The following is a 19592-nucleotide window of genomic DNA, read 5'->3' on the forward strand; positions in this document are numbered from 1 at the left end:
GCTTTGGTTCACAGAATGGATCTCTCTCTCTCTCTCTCTCTCTCTCTCTCTCTCTCTCTACACAAGGTTTCTCTGTAGATTTGGAGCCTGTCCTGGAACTAGATCTTGTAGACCAGGCTGTTCTCGAACTCACAGAGATCCGCCTGCCTCTGTCTCCCAAATGCTGGGATTAAAGGCGTGCGCCACCACTGCCCAGCCATAGAATGGATCTTAACACTTCCCAAACAATCAGGTTGCCTGGGTGCAGCAAGAGGTTCTGTTTGTTTCTGTTCTCTATTTTTCCATGTTAAGAATGCATAAAAAAAAAAAAAACTGCCAAAAGGTGATGTATGCTAACCACAAGAACTTTGTTGTTGCAAAGTTGGGAAAAATTGCAACTACAGCTTAAGAAATGTAATTAAATTGGAAGAAAGATTTTTATCTATCTAACTACAGTAGGTTCTCCACTAACCATGGGGTTCATTCCAAAACCCAAAGGATAGGCCTGAAACTGCAGAGTGCCAAACATACCCTCTCTGTGTTGTGTAAGCGTATAGTAGAAATTTGTTTCTATTGATAGCTATGGTCAAACTTAACTTATAGATTAAGAACAATAACCAGTAACAAAATAGAGAGGCTCTAATAATACAGTGTAATAAAAGTTATCTAAAGGCTATGAATTTGTGTGTGTTTATATTGTATATGTTGTATATGTACAAGTGTGTGTGCAAGTGTACGCCCCTGTGTGCTTATACCTGTGTGTGTGGAGTCCAGAGAAATAGGCTGGATGCCTTCTTCTTCTGCTCTCCTCCTATTCCCGTGATCCCGAAGCTCACCACTGCACGTACACTAGCTCCTAGGACTCATCTGCCTGCCTCTCAACGCTGAGCATGCAGGCACATGGGTCAGCATGACTATTGGGAATCTGAACTCAGGGCTTCGTGTTGGCACAGCAAGTGCTCCGGCCCACTGGGTCATCCCTTGAAACATGAAACAATAGCTTCTGATAACTGAAGCCATGACAGAAAGGGAAGCAGCAGGCCCACGGGTCTGCCATGTGTGATCTTTCTTTAGACGGATCACCTACTGCTGTTGGTCAGAAGACCTCCGTTCTGCTTCCTCTCTGGCTCTCAACTGGACTGCTGTTCCAGAGCTGACACCTAACCCGAGTCTCCACTGAGACAAAAAGAAGATAACCGCTTCCCTTCTGAGCGGCATAGGACTGACTGGAAAGCCATGTTGATTATGTCTGAAGAAGGATGCTAGCCTTATACCCATTGGTCTAGACTGGATTCTGTCACCCTCACTCACACCTTCCACTGTGGCATCTCCAGCCTTTCACAAGACACCAGGTGAGTTTTCTTTTTATATTTGCTGAACGCAAAGCTCTTTTCTTATAAATGTAGCCTCTGTGTGTGTGTGTGTGTGTGTGCATTCACTGGAGGTCAGAGAACAATCTGATCGACTCTGGTCTCTCCTCCCATATGGCTTCCAGGACGCAAACTCAGGTTGTCAGGCTTGGTAGCAAGCACCCTCACCAGCTGGGTCATCTCACTGGTCCTTAACACCCAACCATACATCACATGCTCTAGACATCGGCCTATCATCAAATACCTATGGATTTTGCCTTTGTAGGTTTTAGATTTTGGTTTATTTTTGTCTCTATGTGTTCGACTCACCTCAGGTCAGGATAATGCCTTTTTTCAACATCAAAAGCTTACATAAATATAATATGACATTTTCACTGATATATTTTCTGTCTATCCTCCATTTTATTCCCATGTCTCTCCAAGAAGGATGACAGGGCAGACAGAACATGGGGATGTTATCTAGGTGAACCATGTCACACATGCTAAGCCTCTCAGGGAGTCCTCAGAACCTCAATAAAACCTGCCCAGTGACTCGTGGCCAAGCGCTCACCTGCTCCTCTTTGGTCCCCATCTTTCTGTGCTGCTGGGTAACTCCCCTTTGGTCCCCATCGCCCTGTGTCCCACTGTCATGACTTCCCCTTGGACTCCATCTCCCTGTGTTGCCAGCAGCAAGCACTCCTTGTTCTGCTGGTACCCCTCCCTGTGCCTGGGGATATGCAGGGCTACAGGGAAACATTACCTCGTGGTTAGCAAACCGGATATCCCGAGAGAATATGGTGGCCACCCAGTCACACCCAAGCTTGACGTCGATGTTCTGGGCAAGTTTCTCCAGAGTGGGCAGGTGGCTGGCTTGGAAGTGGTACGCCAGGGTCACATGCAGCTGTTTCTTATGAGGCTCCACGTGCACTTCTGAAAAACGGAAGGCAGGGCTCGGGGGTTAGAATGAAGAAACTGCAGCAACGCAGGAGACAGAAGAAAGGGCACCGAAAGGTGCCCCGAGATGTCCTGTTCCCCATCTAACCAAGAAGAGACGGGCAGCAGTGAATTAAAGGGGTGGATCCCAGGCCCCGAATCAACCCGCTGTTCCAGAGATAAAAAGTCACACGACAGATGGCTTTTCTTCAGGAGCTGTGGATGGATTCTGGTTAATCTTTTAGGCTGACTTCTACCGACAGGTCTAGGGTTCATCACCAGCCCCACCATTCAGACGAAGAAAAACGGGGACTTAAAGGGCCAACATGATTGATGTGGAAATACAAAGCAGGTTTTGTAACGGTGTGACTGTCTTCGTCTGGGATCAAGTGTTCCGGATTCTGGGAATGTGGTGGAAAAATGAGGAGGGCAGAGACACTCGCAGTATAAAGTAGGCTCCCTAACAACACTTATGTGAACAGTTCTTTGTAGGGAGCTGTTATAGAGTGTGGCAGCCTCCCCCGCTTCTACCCACTGCATGCCTGGGGCATCCCCATTGTCACAGCAACCCAAAGCAGTCCTCACATTGGCAAATGTCCCCTCGGGGTGACACTGCTCTGGGTTGGGACCATTTGAAGTATGTATACCATTATTCTAAGATGCTAAAAATAAAGCAGAACAAATTTACTAACAGGAGCCATGTGTTTGATCTCCTCTTTGTATGTTACACGAGCAAGAACTGTCTACTTCCCAGGTAGAACAATGAAGAAAATGCAACAAAGAAATTAAGGAATTGGAAGAAATGAAGGGGTATAACAGAGGAAGCCGATCTTCTGGGTTTGGGCCTTTTCCATTATACTCCAGGGTGTTTCTGTGGCGTGAGTCCATGGGACAGGTGTTCGTGTTTTCGCTACCCACACTCTGGGTCTTCAGTACTTGCTGATGAAATGAGCTCAGTACACGGCTGAGCCTTCCCGAGCCACCCAGAATGAAGAGCGACACTAAATATACTCGTTGGAGGAATCTGGGTGAACCAGTAATTCTCAACTACACAGGCATTAGTTCTAGGGCAAAGACATAATGACCTACTTTCCACAAAGCTAGACCAGCTGGGTCAGGGCCGTGCAGTTCTGCAGATCACCACCAGGGGGCACCACAGGGACAGAGCCGTGACACCAAGTTCTTAGTGACAGTAGATTCTCAGGAAGAGGAGAGGGACTAGCAGTCTCTTTCCTACACGGGAGAACAAGCTCTTTGACTGTCTCTTATTCCATATGCGCCGTAAGACTCGGCCACAGTCCTGCTCTTCTCATGTAAAAGGAATATGGGGCTTGTGTTAGTTCTTGCAGTGATATAGTGGGCTGATAAGAGCTAGTGGGGATTTCAAATAAAAATAAGTCCTTAAGGACAATGGGGGAGATTATCTCTTGGTTAGTCTATCTCTTTGAAATGTTCCATCTCTCCCTTGACTCTAGTAAACCCAAGGCCAGTCCGTGGGAGAAAGGGGCTCTCAGAAGGGGGTCCCAAACCACAGCCAGTGTCTTAAGGATCCACAGTCCTTTGAAGAGTACATGTACTGTGACCCTGGCTTCTGATTACACTCTTCCTCGGGCCCAAGCTCAATGTGGGGGCTTCTCCGAAGAAACGCCACACAAGCAATATAAATACTGCTGAAAGCTAGGAGACAAAGGAGTAAGTAAGTTCTGGGGCTTGGAGTGGGTCTTCCTGTCTCCAGTCATTCCTAAATGTGTGGTTGGGGGGCTGGGGGTGTCCCCCAGCTTTTTATGCAGCACTTGGACTCAGGGGCTGGGGATGTAGCTTAGCTCAATTCAGAGCCTATGCACGAAACCCTGGATTCTATCCCCAGGACCGGGGAAATCCAGATGTGGTGGTACACAGCCGGAATCCCAGCACCCAGGAGCCAGGCACAGGATTGGAGATGCACGGCCCAGCCTTAGCTATGCATCAAGTTTGAGGCCAGCCCGGGCTACATGAGACCCTATCTCAAAATAAACTGTACAGTAAACTAATCCTCTGAGCTAACACTCTTCAACTTGAGGACTTTTTCCACGATCTACTAGAAAGCGTCTCTGCTCCACTGTGCCCTGTGCTGCGGAATGAGTGGTCAGACCCAGATAAAAGCATGCAAGGGTAGGAAGCACAGAGGATGAGAACAGGCTCTCTTAGATCTGGCTGTAGGAGACGGAGATGCTACAAAGGGCTACACTTATAGTTCAGTGGGAACAGTTAAGTCCCTGGGAGCCAGGACACAAGCCACGGGCAGGCTCCTCAGTAGGTCAGCAGGACAGAAAGAAGTGTGACATGTCACAAGGGATGCCTGGCGTGCTTTGCCACATGGGTCCATTTCCACCTGATCCCTCCAGCCCCCGACTCCAGCCCTTCTCCTCTGCAGAAGTTACCATCTGATCATAAAAGTCCCCATATGTCATATGTGGGAGGCTTGGTCACCAACCTGTGGTACTATGGGATGAGGTGTAATCTCTAAGAGGTGGAGCCTGCAGGGAGAACTTAGGTTATTGGGGATGTGCCTTCGAAGAGGACATTGGGACTCCAGCCCCTTGTGCTTACTGCACACTGCTTTCTGGTCTCCTTCTACGTATCCCTACCGTGACACCAACCCAGGCGCCAACCACCACCGGTTGAGAACTGTGGGACCGTGAGCCACAATAAATCCTTTCCTCTTTGTAGGGTGACTGCCACACAACCATTCCCATGCCTGCCTTTTTGACCTCTGACCTTGGGATCCAGGATGATGCAGATAAACATGGGCGTTTACCTGTTTTGGATGCGGCCTCTGCAGCAAAGTCGGCAGCGAACTTCTTGAGGACCTCTGCGCTGTCTTCCTTGACGAAGAGCCCGATGAAGTTGGAGGAGGTGTAGAGCTCCAGGGGCAGCGGGGCAGAGAATTTACACTTCCAACGGCTGACAGTAGTCTGCAGGGCTTCTCCCAGCGCATCCACCTTGCTGTCCTCGCACTAGGGATGAAAACAAACATGCTTCGTTACAGCCCAGGACAGAGAGAAGCCTGCCGCTGCCCCTTGGCACTGAGCACTCTGTCTGCCCCCAGAGAGCTGAGGCCGATCATATGATAACTTAACTGGCACCACTGTCCACCAGGGAGGGAAGAGCTGCAGACTCTCAGTGATCTAGACACTGATTATTATCCTTGGGGAAATGAAGCTAAGGGATGTATCATGACATCTCTGCCCTCTCCCCTTGCTCTACAGTGGCTCCTGGGAACCTTGCCAGAATGGCATCTGATTGGTTAATCAGAAAAGGAAAGCTAGGGTTGGCGTTGAGATGTCTGTTAAAGGAAACACAATTTCAGAGGGTAAATAGAAGCATGGTAACAAAAGTTAGAAACAGTGTGATATGTATTAGAAAATTGCTAAAAGGTAGATTTTTAGGGTTGGAAATAGACTGCAGTGTTGAGAGTTCTTTCCTAGTATGCGAGAGGTCCTGAACTCAATCCACAGAACCCAAAGGAAAACACGAAGAAGAAGGCAGGAGCTAGTCAAGTTCTTACAACAAATAAACAACAATGACGGGTAATGTATATAGGACTAGCTCAACCAACATTCTATAATGAAGACATATATTCAAAATTCATGTTATATGCTCTAATCTATTAAGTAAATAAAAAGTTCTTGGGCCTGGAGAGATGGCTCAGAGGTTAAGAGTACTTGTTGCTCTTGAAGAGGACCTACATTCGGGTCCCAGCACCCACATGGTGGTTCACAACGGTCTATAATGCCAGGTCCAGGGAATCCAACACCCTACTCTGGCCTCTGTGTGCACCAGGCATGAAAGCAGTGCAGAGACATACACGTAGGCAAAACACCTATAAACATAAAATGTATAAAAACCCCTAGAGGTTAGAGCAGAACACATAGCTTAGTTGGTAGAGTGCTTGCCTGGTATTGGAAACACTGAGGAGTCCACCTCCAATAGCTTAAAATTGGGTGGGGGCGGGGAATAAACTGGATATTGAGGTCACATCTGAAAACCCAGCACCGAGGAAGGGAAGAATAGTGTAAGGTCATCCTCAGCTATATTGAGTTCTAGGTTAGCCTGGCATACCTGAGACCCTGACCCCTGACCTTAAAAAAAAAAAAACGAGACAGAGCTAGGGAAACAACCCAGTGTGAAAGAGCACTTACTCTGCAAACATGAGGACCTGAGTTCAAATCCCCAGGACCCACATTAAAAGTCAGGCATGCTGGAGATGCTCATAAGCCCAACACAGGGAGGCTGAGCTACCCAGAGCCTGATAGCTGGCTACCCAACCAGCCTACTTTCCCTGTCCCCAAGTGAGTTCCAGATCAGCAAGAGACCCTTTTGCAAGGGAGTAAGGCAGAGGTAGACAGAGGGAGATGCCTGAGAGTCAAAGGCGGAGGAGAAGTGTGTGTGACAGTGGGGAGGGGGGGCAACAAGCAAAGACACAGGAACACAGCCTCCAGCGCTCTTTCCGCTGCTCCTTAGACAATTGCTGTCTCCACCTCCACTTCCACGATCGTGGGGAAAAGGGAAGATTAAGTCTGGGGAGCGGTGATGTCATCCACCTACCCTCTTTGGAGGGCTGGGAGAAAGAATGAGTCTCTAAAACTCTGAATGCTTTTCTGCAAGATCCTTCCATGACTAAGAGGAAGTGACAGTTGATTTAATTCTCAGAGTGAGCTGCTAGAGACAAGGGGTTAGGAACATGTCTTCTACCTGAGACACACAGGAACGGAGACTACGTTCGGAAAAAAAAAACAAAGCAAAATGTATTCTGAAAAGGCTACCATCCTGTTTCATGTGGAACACACATGGGTAGGTCAACCCCATTTCCATGAGAGTGGAAGCAAATGACATGTACTTCAGACTTCATGGGACGGAGGATTGATTTAGCCCCTAAATAAGCTTCTCCACAGACAGAGTGTGGATGAGGAACTGTGGCCGGCGAGGGTTATCTTTCAGTCTCTAGAAACCTCTAGTATGACCCTGTGGTGCTGTCCGCATAGGTGGAGAGACTTTTCTTGTCTGTAACCCACTTATCTTGTGCCCCCCCCCCCATTTCTTCCCCTCCCTGCTCTGAGAGTTGACCAGCCACAGTGTCACATGCCTGTAATCACAGCACTTGGGAGACTGAGGCAGGAGGATCAGGAATCCAAAGATCAAGTGTTTCAGGTCATCCTCCGCAGTAAGGCTGCAAGTTTGAAGCTGCGCTACATGAGACTCTGTCTCAAAACAAGAGAAAGGAAAAAGAGCTCATGAGGAGTACCTGCCGAGGAGGTGGACTTCCACTGTCAGAACCACATAAAAAAGCCGGGTGGGGCAGCATGGGCTGTAATCCCAGCATCAGGGAGGCGGAGACAGGAGAAGCTCTGGGATTTACTGGCCGGCCAGCCAGGCTAGACCCCTTAATGAGTTCCAGATTAGATTACAAGGTGGATGGATGGCTTCTGAGAAACAACACACACACACACACACACACACACACAGAGAGAGAGAGAGAGAGAGAGAGAGAGAGAGAGAGAGAGAGAGAGAGAGAGAGAGAGAGACTGTGACTCCTATCCTCAGAGTGGACCGAGTAGACAGAAAGCATGTATGAAATTACGTCAATGGCTGTTCAGGTGCCAGGCCAGAGTGTCACCCACAATGGCTCAGGCTTGTCCTTCAGGTTGTGGAAGCGCGTGGCTGTCCTGACGCACTAAACCCAGACACTCCAGGCCTCAGAAGATGTCAGGAGTGAGCAACTGGAGTGAGGCCCTCACTACGGACTACACTGACCCCTGGGGGGTCCATCCAGTGCTGAGAGCTCTTGAACATTTCCTTAGTCTTCTTGAACAGCCCCTAGCTTCAGTCCAGGTCCCCGGGGCTGTCTGGGACACTGGGGGCGGGGGTGCGAGGAGGGAGAGATGCAATGAAGCTCACCATGAAGAACTGGCAGAGGGTGATATGGGGGAAGATGTTGTGAGCCTTGTTCTTCCCACAGATCTGCTTGGACTGCTGCCAGAAGTCAGAAAGCTTCTGGGCTAATGGACCAGTTGGGCGGAGGTAGAGGACATACTCTCGCGGCAGGGGGTCATCCAGGAAGGGGTCACCAACATGGGAGAACAACCTGTGAGAGAGAGCCAAGAAAGCCTCACTGGAGAGCAGTGCCTTGATCAGAAAAGGCAGGCCCATCCCTCTCCACGCTTCCCGCCCCCAGGTCTACACGGACAAGGATTTCCATTTGTGCTGGAAAGATCCACCCTTCGAAGCTTACACTCCCAAACAACTCTCAGATGAAGAGAGACTTCTGTTCTCCAGCAAGTGGTACTGCTTCCTCATCCCACAACTCCCTTAAAAAAAAAAAAAAAAACCCAAAGCTGCTCTCCAGGAAGCATCCTTGGGTTAACTCCAAATCCCGGCCCCACAGAGTGTTTTTCCTTCAGCTCCTGGGCCTCCAAAGCAAAAGGCAGCTCCAGGAAGGTAGCCTGTGGGCTTCTCGTGGGAGTGACATCCTGGCAAACGAGTAAGTAGGACAGCTTTCTAATTGACCAGCCTGGCCTCCACACACGGATAGTGAATCTTGAAGAGACTGGCAGGGCTTAGATAATGTGAGCCTCTATCTGGGAGGATTCTGAAAGCCTTTAAACAGATCCAAGGAGATACACACACCCTGGGGCCAGGGCAGAGGAGGCAGGCGGCTTGACAAACGGGCCTGTCACATTGGGCTCATCCCCCTCCTGGAAGGGTCCATTAGAAAAAGATCGCACAGCCGCACTCCTCACAGACACTCAGAGTTAATTACACGCTATTTTCTCAATTTATTTATCTCATACCAACCAGTCACATGCTGCTTGAACGCTTCTTCCTCCTGTGGATGCCAGAGCTTTTTGTCTGCAGAGAGAAATCAAATAACTATTGTTGGTATTTTTAGCCTTCCTCTCAGCTTCTCTCACTGGGGTGGAGTGGGCAGGGGGCGACATCAGAGCTGTGTTCCCAGCACTGCTAGGTGGCATAGGAAAGATGCCTGCGGCAGGGGCTCCCCAAGGGTCACAGGAAGGCAGATGGAAGTTAGGGCTCGTCATTAATTTCCACGCAGTTAGCATCGGATTTGCATGCTGCCTGATATCCCATACCGTCTATTTTCGGTTTCCACATTAGGGTTTTATTTTCGCTTCCCTAAAAGTTGTCATGTCTGCACTTCTCCTCCTCGATTTTCACCCACTCGTTTCCAATGACCTAGATCCCCCTCTACAGAGAGGAGTCTTACTCACAGTCCTTGAGGGATAGGTGAGGAGGCGGAGCCTATGGACCCGGAGAGGTGGAGCTAAACGCTAAAAAGGACACTTGAATAAACTCACTTCCTCCTTTTCCTTCCCCCAACCACCCAGGTGGATCCATCACCTCCAATTTTACAGACATCTTTGGGGACCAATGATATTGGGTGAAATAGAGACGGCGGAATACCATTGGTTACTTCTGGAGAGACTGCTCACGGCCCTCCTGATGGTGGGCTAGCATCTACAGGAGACTCACAGGAGTGAAGCTCTGCACACAAGCTTTTCAGGAGCACCACAAGGCCAGGTCTGTCAGAGCCACAGGTTTCTGGGTTCAGAGCCGGCTTTGGTGCTGACCCACGCTCCCATGGATTCATGCACACAGGCTTATAAGTTGCTACTCACTCCTAACTGTTTCATCAGCACCCTTCTGGGTGCTGGGAACGAGATTTACATGGTCCCTGTCCCCATGGAATTCAGCCAAGCAGGCAGGAAGACAGGAGCTTTAAACTAACTATCTGATCACACTGGGGACAAGAGGAATGGAGGGGGCTGGGTACAGTGGTGCACATCTTCGATTCAGCACTGGGGAAAGCAGAAGTCAGCTTGGTCTTCATAGTGAATTCCAGGCTATCCAGGGCTACATGGTGAGATCTCTCAATAGCAATGGAGGGAAAACCTGAGAACCACAACAACACACAGAGTCAAATGACCGCTCCAAAGAGGGGCGTTGTGAACTGGAGGATGTTGACTCCTGGGGGAAGAGAGTGGTGGCTGCCATGGCGGAAGACACCCAGTGCCTCTACTCTCATGGAATGTGAGCTGACTGATGTACATGGAGCCTTGGGCAATGCTGACACATCACAGGTGGCCAGTCACTTTCAAAAGGAGCCATCAATAAGCCATCATTTTTATTCCCCACTGACTTGGGGTCCTCGAAAGAAGGGAAGGAATCCAATGGAACTCTCACTCTTTCTGGGTATCCTCCTGTTCGCCTGCAGCACCCGGGTCTTCCTTTTTCTCGTGACCCCTCCGTGGACCACTTAGGACCACGAGTACTGGGAGAGTCTCTGGGTCAGGCTGGGAGGGGCCTGAGACATCCTTTGAGAGCCCAGTTTCTTCAGTCTACCAAGGGAAGCTCCAGTGGAGAGAAGTGGAGAAATCTCTTTCCAAAGCATCCTCCCTGCAGAGCACAGGGCCTAGAATTCTGTTACCAGCTGAGAGCTAAGTCAGGCCTGGCTTTTCTCCCATCCTGGCTCACCTGTGGTCAGCTACCTGGATGAGCACTGTGAAAGACAGGCCTACTCACTAAGAGGAAGTCCCCGAGAAAGGAAGCTGGTCAAAAGGCTGGCAGCCTCTCACCCTCTCCACCTTTGAAAGGTACTCCCCAGGCCGAGACCCCTGCCTCCCTATTTTAGGTAGAGAAGCCACCTATACACAAAACCCCACCAGTTGTGGGGAGCCGAAGGCTAGAAACTCGAAAGGATTTAATGTCCCCCAAAGGACTCATTGTCCCCAAAACAATCAGAATAAGGAAAACTCATTTTCACCCAGACAATGTGCTATTTATATAAAGCATCCAATTTCTTTTTCTTGCACCCTCCCCCCCCCCATGAAATATATCTCACTGAAATTTAATTTATTTCTTTGGAGGAGCCACGAGAATCCTCTGGAAATGAGAGATCTAATTAAGTTACGGTCTCCCTAACTTAAAAGGCTTGTTTTGGAGAAGGTTCAAAGGGAAAGAGTGGAGGGAGATAATGGAAGGTTTGAGTGTGATAAGTCCGCGAGAAAGGTTAAGGAAACCCCAACAGTTCTTTCTGGGGGAGACGAGAGGGAAGGATTTCATTCTGTGGAAGGTATCAAATTTAACACACCCCCTCTAGTGAGGGTCAGCTGTGCTGGCTACAGCACAAAGGGCCGTGGGCCACGAGAGAGAATTTTCTAGAAGAAATATGTGTTGAACCTTTTATAACCTTTCTGTTTTAGATTTATTTTTATTTCATGTGTATGTTTTATCTGCATGCATGTATATGTACTACGTTCACGCCTGGTACCTGCAGAGATCGGAAGACTGCATTGGATCCCACAGAACTGGAGTTATGGATGACTGTGAGCCAACGTAGAAACTAAGAAGCATTCTAGTCCTCTGGGAGGGCAGCAAATGCTTTTACCTGCCCAGCTACCTCTCCAGCTCCCCCTCCGAAGACAATTCGCAGGGCTTGGTGCTTTCCTTCCATAAGGGATTAAACTCAAGTTGTCAGGCTTCGTAGTGAACACCTTTACCCACCGGTTCTTAAATGTATTTCTAAAGGTTTCTAGAAAGTATTTATATGCCTGAAGCAGAGGAGTAAAATTCCCTAGGAAGGGAAAACCCCATTCCTACGGAGCCTAGAGGCCCAAAGCAAGCTGGTTACAATGCGGATTGAGCCTGTTCCCAGAACTCTGCCCACAGAACAGACAGACAGGGAACACTGGCAGAAGACTTCCAGCTCTGCTCAGCCGCAGAGCGAGTTGCCATAGAGCGCCACCCCCATGGCCCACCCCCTGGGGCCAGCGCCAAGGGCAAGTGGGAGTGTGCCGAGTACAGCCAAGCATCTGTTCCCCTCAGAGCAACTCAGGGGCTGCAGAGGGCTGAGACCTCAGCAGAGAGAGAGCCTCCCCTTCAGCCTGGAGCGTCCAGTCCCACCCTCGAGCTCAGCTGGGGCACTCACTGCTGTAGGATGGCCTCACCTGAGATCAGTAAGTGGGACAAGCTGTGAGCTCCTGACATTCTGTCACATGGTCCATTCTGTCCTAACTGACATCTAGCATTCGGTTGTAGCTGACTATGAAAGACAGCACCAAGTCTCTGACTACTAAGGAAAGAGATGAACTCAGGTGACACAGAAGCAAAGGCTGATGGGACAGGTCAAACAGGCCACTGTGAAGGCCCTAGTCACTGGGAGGAACCAGTACTGTCACACCAGACACCTGTGGTCTGCTCTGCTGGGAGCCCTTCTTCTACACAGAGTCCTTCTGCTGCTCCCAGCTCCCAGGAGCTTCACATCTTTGGGTGTGGAGGTTATGCCCCAAGGTCATGCTTTAGAAGGAGGTTCACAAAGTACCTGTCCCACTGGTTTGCTTGTGACAGCGTTTGTCTCCCTTCTTTCCCCTTCCTTCCTCACCTCAGTCCTTCTCTTTCTCCTAGGCTCTTCCCTTATTCCTTTCTGTTGTCCCCCATCCCTCCAAATCCCCCACCCCTGCCCAGAACTCTGCAGGGAATCAAATGAAAGAGGAAGCCAAGCCAAAGGTCTGCAGTGCTGCCTTCTGATTGGTGGGCATCTTTCAGGGCCCACAGCCTCTGGTTTCCTTGGCCTAACCAGGCTGGTGTCTTTTCCAGACAGCACAAGGTACCCTGCTCTCAAGTCCCTCCCAGACTACATACTCCACATTACTCCGAGCCAATGGTTCTCAACCTTCCTAGCGCTGTGACCCTAACACAGATGCTCATAAAATTACTTCGTTGCTACTCCATCACTGCAGTTTTGCTACTGTTACGAATCATGATGTAAATATCGATGATGCAGCACATCTGATATTCCATCTACAGGCTGAGAACGGCTGCGAAGGCACCATGCTAAGCTGGAAACGCAACCATGAGAGATCTTGGGTGTTTTGAGGGAAGCTGTAATCTTCTCCCACCCTTGGGTACCATGTTCGCCACAAGCTCAAGCAGCTTAATCACTGGGACTTGACTGGGATCCCCTATTTTCTTGCCCTGTGCATGGAACCCCTCAGTTGCTACCCTGGCTCTGCAGGGTGTCATGGGCTGAGACCCTCCTGCTAGTTCAGGTCCCTTGAACGGAACACCTATCAGGGCCTGCAGGATGTGCAGAGGAAGAAAGCAATGGCCTTGCTGGCAGACGGTTCACACAGCGAGAGACGTGCAAAAAGAAAAACAAAAGCAAAAACCAAACAAAAGAAGAGGACCCACAAATGGTTTCTTGGAGGGGAACATGAACGGCTGTGGCTGAGGAGGGCACTGTGCCAAGGAGCTCAGATAAGGGGGAGTCTGCCTCTACAGTGGGGAGTCACGGACTCAGGCTACCCTAGGATAGCATATTAAACGCAGAGATGCGGGGGGGGGGGTGCAGTTTTAACGTGCTTTGAGGAAAACAGCGATGGTCTTCATTCACTGGACGCCACACAAGCTGCCAGCTCAAGGCAGCAACACTTTGAGCATCGGCTGTACCATGTTCCCTCAGCCTTCATCTCGGTGCAGCTGGAATTCTGACAGTTGCTATAAGACTGAGTGAGGACCAAACAAAGAACCACCAGGAAGTGACAGCAGACAGCAGCAGAGGCCAGAGAATCGTGCAGTGCTTAATAGATCCTGTTTCCCATCAGTGCCCTAAGCAGTCTGAGTTCCGTAGAGGCCTCATAGATAAGTCAGCAGGATGTCCAAAGGTACGGGTGCCGGAAAGGGTGTTTGAGATGCTTAGCAAAGCTGTCTTGCCATTGCAAGACGTTAAACGCTGAAGCCACGGTGGAGACAGCTCTGAGGGAGAACACAGGACAGAATTCTGACAGTTTTGGGGCAAGGATGACAGGCCAGGAGTTCAGGGTGTATTCTAAGCTGATAGCCAGGCCAGGGGTCACGAACAGAGAGGCTGTGGAGTTTGCTGTTAGATATCTAGTACCTGAACCTTTGCTTCTCAGTTTCCCTGTGACTTCTCTCTGTCTTTTTTTTTTTTTTTTTTGGTTTTTCGAGACAGGGTTTCTGTGTGGTTTTGGAGCCTGTCCTGGAACTAGCTCTTGTAGACCAGACTGGTCTCGAACTCACAGAGATCCGCCTGCCTCTGCCTCCCAAGTGCTGGGATTAAAGGCGTGCGCCACCACCGCCCAGCTTCTGTCTGTCTTTTGAGTTACAACTGACATCTAATTTCCTGTCCAGGGACGATCTTCTGCTGTTAACTGAGTGACAATGAAGGTTAATAAACACTGAACACACCCCTAACACAGGAGACAGGTTGGCCCAGCCCTGAGGCCCTGTGGTAAGTCATGCCTTCAGAGGTAGGGCTTATGACTCAGCTGCCTGACACCGATAGTAAACACCAGCAGGAAATATGCAGAACGCATTCCCTCAAAAGAGTAAAACCTTGATTCAGTGAACACAAAACGAATTCACTGAACTTCTCAACTGCAGACTAAGTCACCCTTATCCAAAATGCAGGGGGACCAGAAGTGCTTCCGATTTTGTAGCATTTTGGCTTTGAGGGTACTTGCATAGACTAACGGTTGAGCACCAAAAAGCTGAAATGCACCTGAAATGCAAAATGATTGAAGACACAAAGCATCATGGTACTCAGAGGGGTGCATAATTTGTTTGGAGCCTTTTGGATTTCAGATGTGGGGCTTAGAGACGCTTTTCCCTGCTGTACCTTCGACCACTCTGAGTAGCTCTCAGACAGAAATACAGTCTCAGCCCCTGCCCCACCCCCCATGCTTTGTGCTCCAGTTGTCTGTTCAAAAGAAAAGAGAAGACACAAGGGCAAGTGCAGAATCCTCCTAGTGGATAAAATGCCCTATATAACCAGAATTAAATTAATTATATCTCTTCTCCATGTTGCCAAGACAACCGTACATTTTAGAAATATTTAATATAAACTCTGAGATGTAAAAGAAAAATTCTCAACCTGCAGGATAGCAATTGTTAAGTTTTTTTTCACACCTAACACATTTAATTGAATTAAAATATGGACCAATTAATCAGATGACTCTTGCTCAAAATCAGTTTAACAGCCTATGCCATTCTGGGCAAACATAGGTGGAGTCACTTCTGTTTCTCAGGAGAGTTCAGACATACAGTGAAGCCCCTGATGCTCTAAGGGACAATGGAGAGATACTTTCAGAGCATCGTCTGTGCGAAACAATGGCTTTTCTGAGGACGGGGCCTCACTTAGCCCAGGCTGGTCTAAAACTAACTGTGCAGCCAAGGATGACTTTGAACTTATGATGCTCTTGGCCTGTCCTTCCTGATGGTGAGAGTTTAGGATGTGCCATCAAGCAGCTTTTATGTATGTCTGTATAGGTTTTCTGCCTGCATGTATATAGGTGTACCATATGTGTGCCTGGTGACCACAGAGGCCAGAAGAAGGAATCGGATGCCCAGGAACTGGAGTTACTGATAGTTATGAGCTACCACATGGCCATGGGAATCCATTTGTGGGGTACTGGGCCTGGAATCCAGGGCTTTGTGCATACAAGGCAAACTCACAGCCACAAGGAAACCTTTTTATTTTGGAGGTGGCTTTTAGGTAGAAATGTCAGGGGCATGGAGGAACTGTGGGCTGAGCTGAGCATCTGTGCAGGACCCGGGGCAGCTCAGCATTGTGCCTGAGGCTGACAGTCACCTTGAGAGCAGAAGACTCGGGCTGACCTTCCAATTTTTTTTCTCTTTCTGGTAGAAAAGCAGGATTGAGGAAGTGGGAAAGACATTGCATACCAGGCACTGAGCACCATTACAACCTCCTGACAAACTACAGGTTGTCTGCCCCTCCTGATATGGAGAGAGGGAGTTGTCCCGGCACAGTGAAGGGACCATTGCTATCCCGAAGCTCACCAGCCACACTGGGGGCTCAAGACAGGAACCTTCATACGTCAGACGAAGTCTTAGTTGCTGTAACGTGCTGAGCAGATGATGATGTCTGAGGGGGTGACGATGACAGCTGAGCTTGGTTGCCTTGTAGGCTGCTAAGTGAGGAGTTTGGGTGGTAGTGTAGTTAGTACTTGTATCGTGAATGTAAAAGCTCAAAGTAGAACCCTAGAATCAACGTTAAAAGCAAACAAACAGGACTGGAGAGATGGCTCAGAGGTTAAGGACACTGACTGTTCTTCCAGAGGTCCTGAGTTCAATTCCCAGCAACCACATGGTGGCTCACAACCATTCGTAATGAGATCTGGCGCCCTCTTCTGGCCTGCAGGCAGACATGCAAGTGGAACACACTGTATATGTAATAAATTAATCTTACCAAAACAACAACAACAACAAGCAAGCAAGCAACCAAAACCCCCAAAAGGACAGCCATAGTGCTGCCTGTCATCCCAGAGCTGTGGAACACAGACAGCTCAAACCTTGGGATTCCCTGGGCAGCCTGCCTAGCCTACTTAGTGAGTTCCAGGCCAATCAGAGGCACTGTCTCAATAAACAAGACGGATGGCTCCTATGAAACGACACGTGAGGTTGACCTCACATGTGTGTATACATATTCTGTATATCTACAAACACACACCTACATGTATGTACACACACATACATACACACAAACCAAGGGATGTCCAGATGAATGTATTAACACCACAATCCTTACCCAAGGGCAGCCTGGTGGACAGAGCCAGGATTTGAAGATGTGGGAGTGGCCACTGGGGAGGCTTACTTGTGATCTGTACGGTAGAGGCAAAGCCTACGAGTGGAAACTGTAGCTGCTCAGCCAGCTGCAATGGAATAATCTAGATCAGGCAGTGGTTGCCACAGTGGTCAGTGAATTAACAGACACGTTTAGTCTGTTAAACTTCCTCTTGCAAGGTACAACTCGCCGCAAGAACAAAATGGTCACTCTTCCAAAAACACAGGTTGAAGAATCCCTTATCGCAAACTGCCAGATTTCAGAGGTGTTTTTCGGTTTGGGGGGGTGGTTCTTTTCACAAACATGGCTGGGTTCCTGCTGTGCTCATGGCTCTGTTTTGCTAGGAACTGCCCCTGCCCAGCTGAGCACACATTCCTGTTGTTAATCATTGAAACTAGCAGCCCAGCGTTGGTTTACCCGAAACTTCCCTAATCCCTGGCCTTTTCTGGATGCAAATCAGTAGGCTGCCAGTTAGCGCTTGTCATTTGTCATTCCCTTACACAGATAAAAGGGGTGAAAGGTTGTGCGGAGTTACGATGGCCTTTCAGGACTCTGCCCTAATATCTTTTCTGGCCTATTGGGTTACCAAGCATCTCTATCTTTTTCCTTCGGGACAGGCTGTCCTGGAACTGACTGTGGAGACCAGGCTGGCCTTGAACTCAAAGATCTTCCCTCCCCGAGTGCTGGGATTAAAGGTCCCTAATCAAATCATTTGCAATCCAAAATGTTCCAAAACTCCCAAATTTTGAGTATCATGTCAAAGCTTAAGAAAGTTAGAATTTGCTGGGCAGTGATGGCACATACCTTTAATCCCAGCACTCAAGAGGCTGAGGCAGGCAGAGTTCTGTGAGTTCAAGGCCAGCCTGGTCTACAAAAGCTAGTTCCAGGACAGGCTTCAAAGCTACAGAGAAACCCTGTCTCAAAAAAGAAAAACAAACAAACAGACAAACAAAAACAACAACAAAAAACCCAAAAACAAAAAGTTGGAATTTTCGCGTCTGTTAGGTTTTAGGTTTTACAGATTAAGGCATGTGATCGACACCCCCTGAGACTGGAATTGCACAGTTTAATCAAGTAGCCTCGGCAACTCTCCCCTTCCTGTCACCTACCCAAAGGACTTGCCTGAGCTGGCACCTTCAGGTCAAAGCAGGAGCCCCACTCACTGGTATGGGTGACCTGAGGCCCAACCTGGGGAAGGGTCTTGGCTGGTGTGTTATTAGTTCTGATCTCTTTGTAGACTCATGGAAAAGTGATCGAAGAACTTCTCATTAGCCCAAGCTTGTTTAGACCTGCTCCAGACTCCAGCTGTATTCCTGGTTCCATGGAGCTTGGCCACAAAGAGGGTGACGACATGGGGAACTTTAGAGTCAGTTTCTCTGGGCCTAAGCTGGGCGGTTACCTTACAGCATCAGCCAAGGCTCTCCCTTCTCCCTGTCAAAACTGTGAGCACAACCAAGCCTCTTCTCAGTAGGAACAATGGGCATGACAAAGACATCTGAGGGGCTGGAGAGATGGCCCAGCAGTCTCTAGCACTTGTTACTCTTGCAGAGGATCTGGGACCAGAGGTCTCAGAACCCACATGGTGGCTCACAACCATCTGTAACTCCAGTTCCAGGGGATCTAGTGCCTTCTTCTAGCCTTCCTGGGGACCAGGCACACACATGGTGCACATATGTAATGCAGGTAAAAACACTCAAGCATACAAAAATAAACAAAAAATAAAATAAGTAAATATTTCTTTAAAAAGGTTTTTATGACTACACACACACACACACACACACAAAAAACACAAAACACAAAGCAAAACAAAACAAAACAAAAAACCCTGCTTATCTAAAGGGGAGTAGTACCCTGGAACTATTCATTGTCTCTGTCTCTGTGTCCTCTCTGTCTCTCTTTCTCTGTGTCTCCCCCACTCTGTCCCCCTTTGTCTCTTTCCCCTTCCTCTTCCCCCTCTTTCCCCATCTCCCTTATGAGAATTGATTGCTTTTGCTTCATATTCATTTCTTTTGGACTGTACTCTTAACGAAGGCTCAATCCCACCACAAACCACAACCAGCCCGCTTCCCCTCTCTTCTTTTGTCTTAGGATGGCTCCAAGGCTGGGCAGAGCACATGAATGTGGGAATGGGAAGATGGATGTAAACCACACAGCCAAGATGACTGCAGGCACTTCAACAGCCAGACCCAGGATGCTCCCAGAGCAACCAGCTTTTATGTAACCCCTGACCTCATCACCCCTGACCTCCCAGGCTCAGGGTCTCTCAGCATCACTGCCCATCGACTGAGACATCTGTTACCTACCAGCTACAGTAAGAACTCTAGAGAGCCAGCCTCTTCTTCGGGTGGCAGTCAGAGGTCAAAGGAGCGGGAGGCAGCAGCTGATGACCAGCTAACAGCTATGCCCGCCAAGAACGGGCAGCAGTGGAGTTAGCAAGGCCACCCGGGGAAGTTCAGGGACTGGCACGTTATTTCTGTTGCGAAGGAAAGCACCAGCAACCAGCACTGATTTGCAAGTGTCCTTTCCCCAAAGGGCCATTTCCCAGTCTGGTGTTTAATTCTGATGCTTTCAAATGTGTGTGTGTGTGTGTGAGAGAGAGAGAGAGAGAGAGAGAGAGAGAGAGAGAGAGAGAGAGAGAGAGAGAGAGAGAGAGAAGGTGAGAAAGAGAAGGT

The 19592-nt window shown here is 48.9% G+C and overlaps 1 protein-coding gene across 1 annotated transcript in view; it reads right to left on the reverse strand.

The window, feature by feature from the left end:
- Ubash3b (ubiquitin associated and SH3 domain containing B) overlaps positions 1-19592 on the reverse strand; it is a 149114-nt gene that overhangs the window by 33062 nt on the left and 96460 nt on the right. Inside the window, exons 2-5 of the mRNA XM_057767702.1 lie at positions 9096-9149; positions 8199-8385; positions 5059-5257; positions 2089-2258 (exon numbers count right to left, since the gene is read on the reverse strand). Coding sequence (XP_057623685.1) covers positions 2089-2258; positions 5059-5257; positions 8199-8385; positions 9096-9149 — 610 coding nt within the window. The remainder of the gene's footprint in view (positions 1-2088; positions 2259-5058; positions 5258-8198; positions 8386-9095; positions 9150-19592) is intronic.

The sequence above is a fragment of the Chionomys nivalis genome, chromosome 4 (genome assembly GCF_950005125.1).
Source record: "Chionomys nivalis chromosome 4, mChiNiv1.1, whole genome shotgun sequence".
Taxonomy (NCBI): Eukaryota; Metazoa; Chordata; class Mammalia; order Rodentia; family Cricetidae; genus Chionomys; species Chionomys nivalis.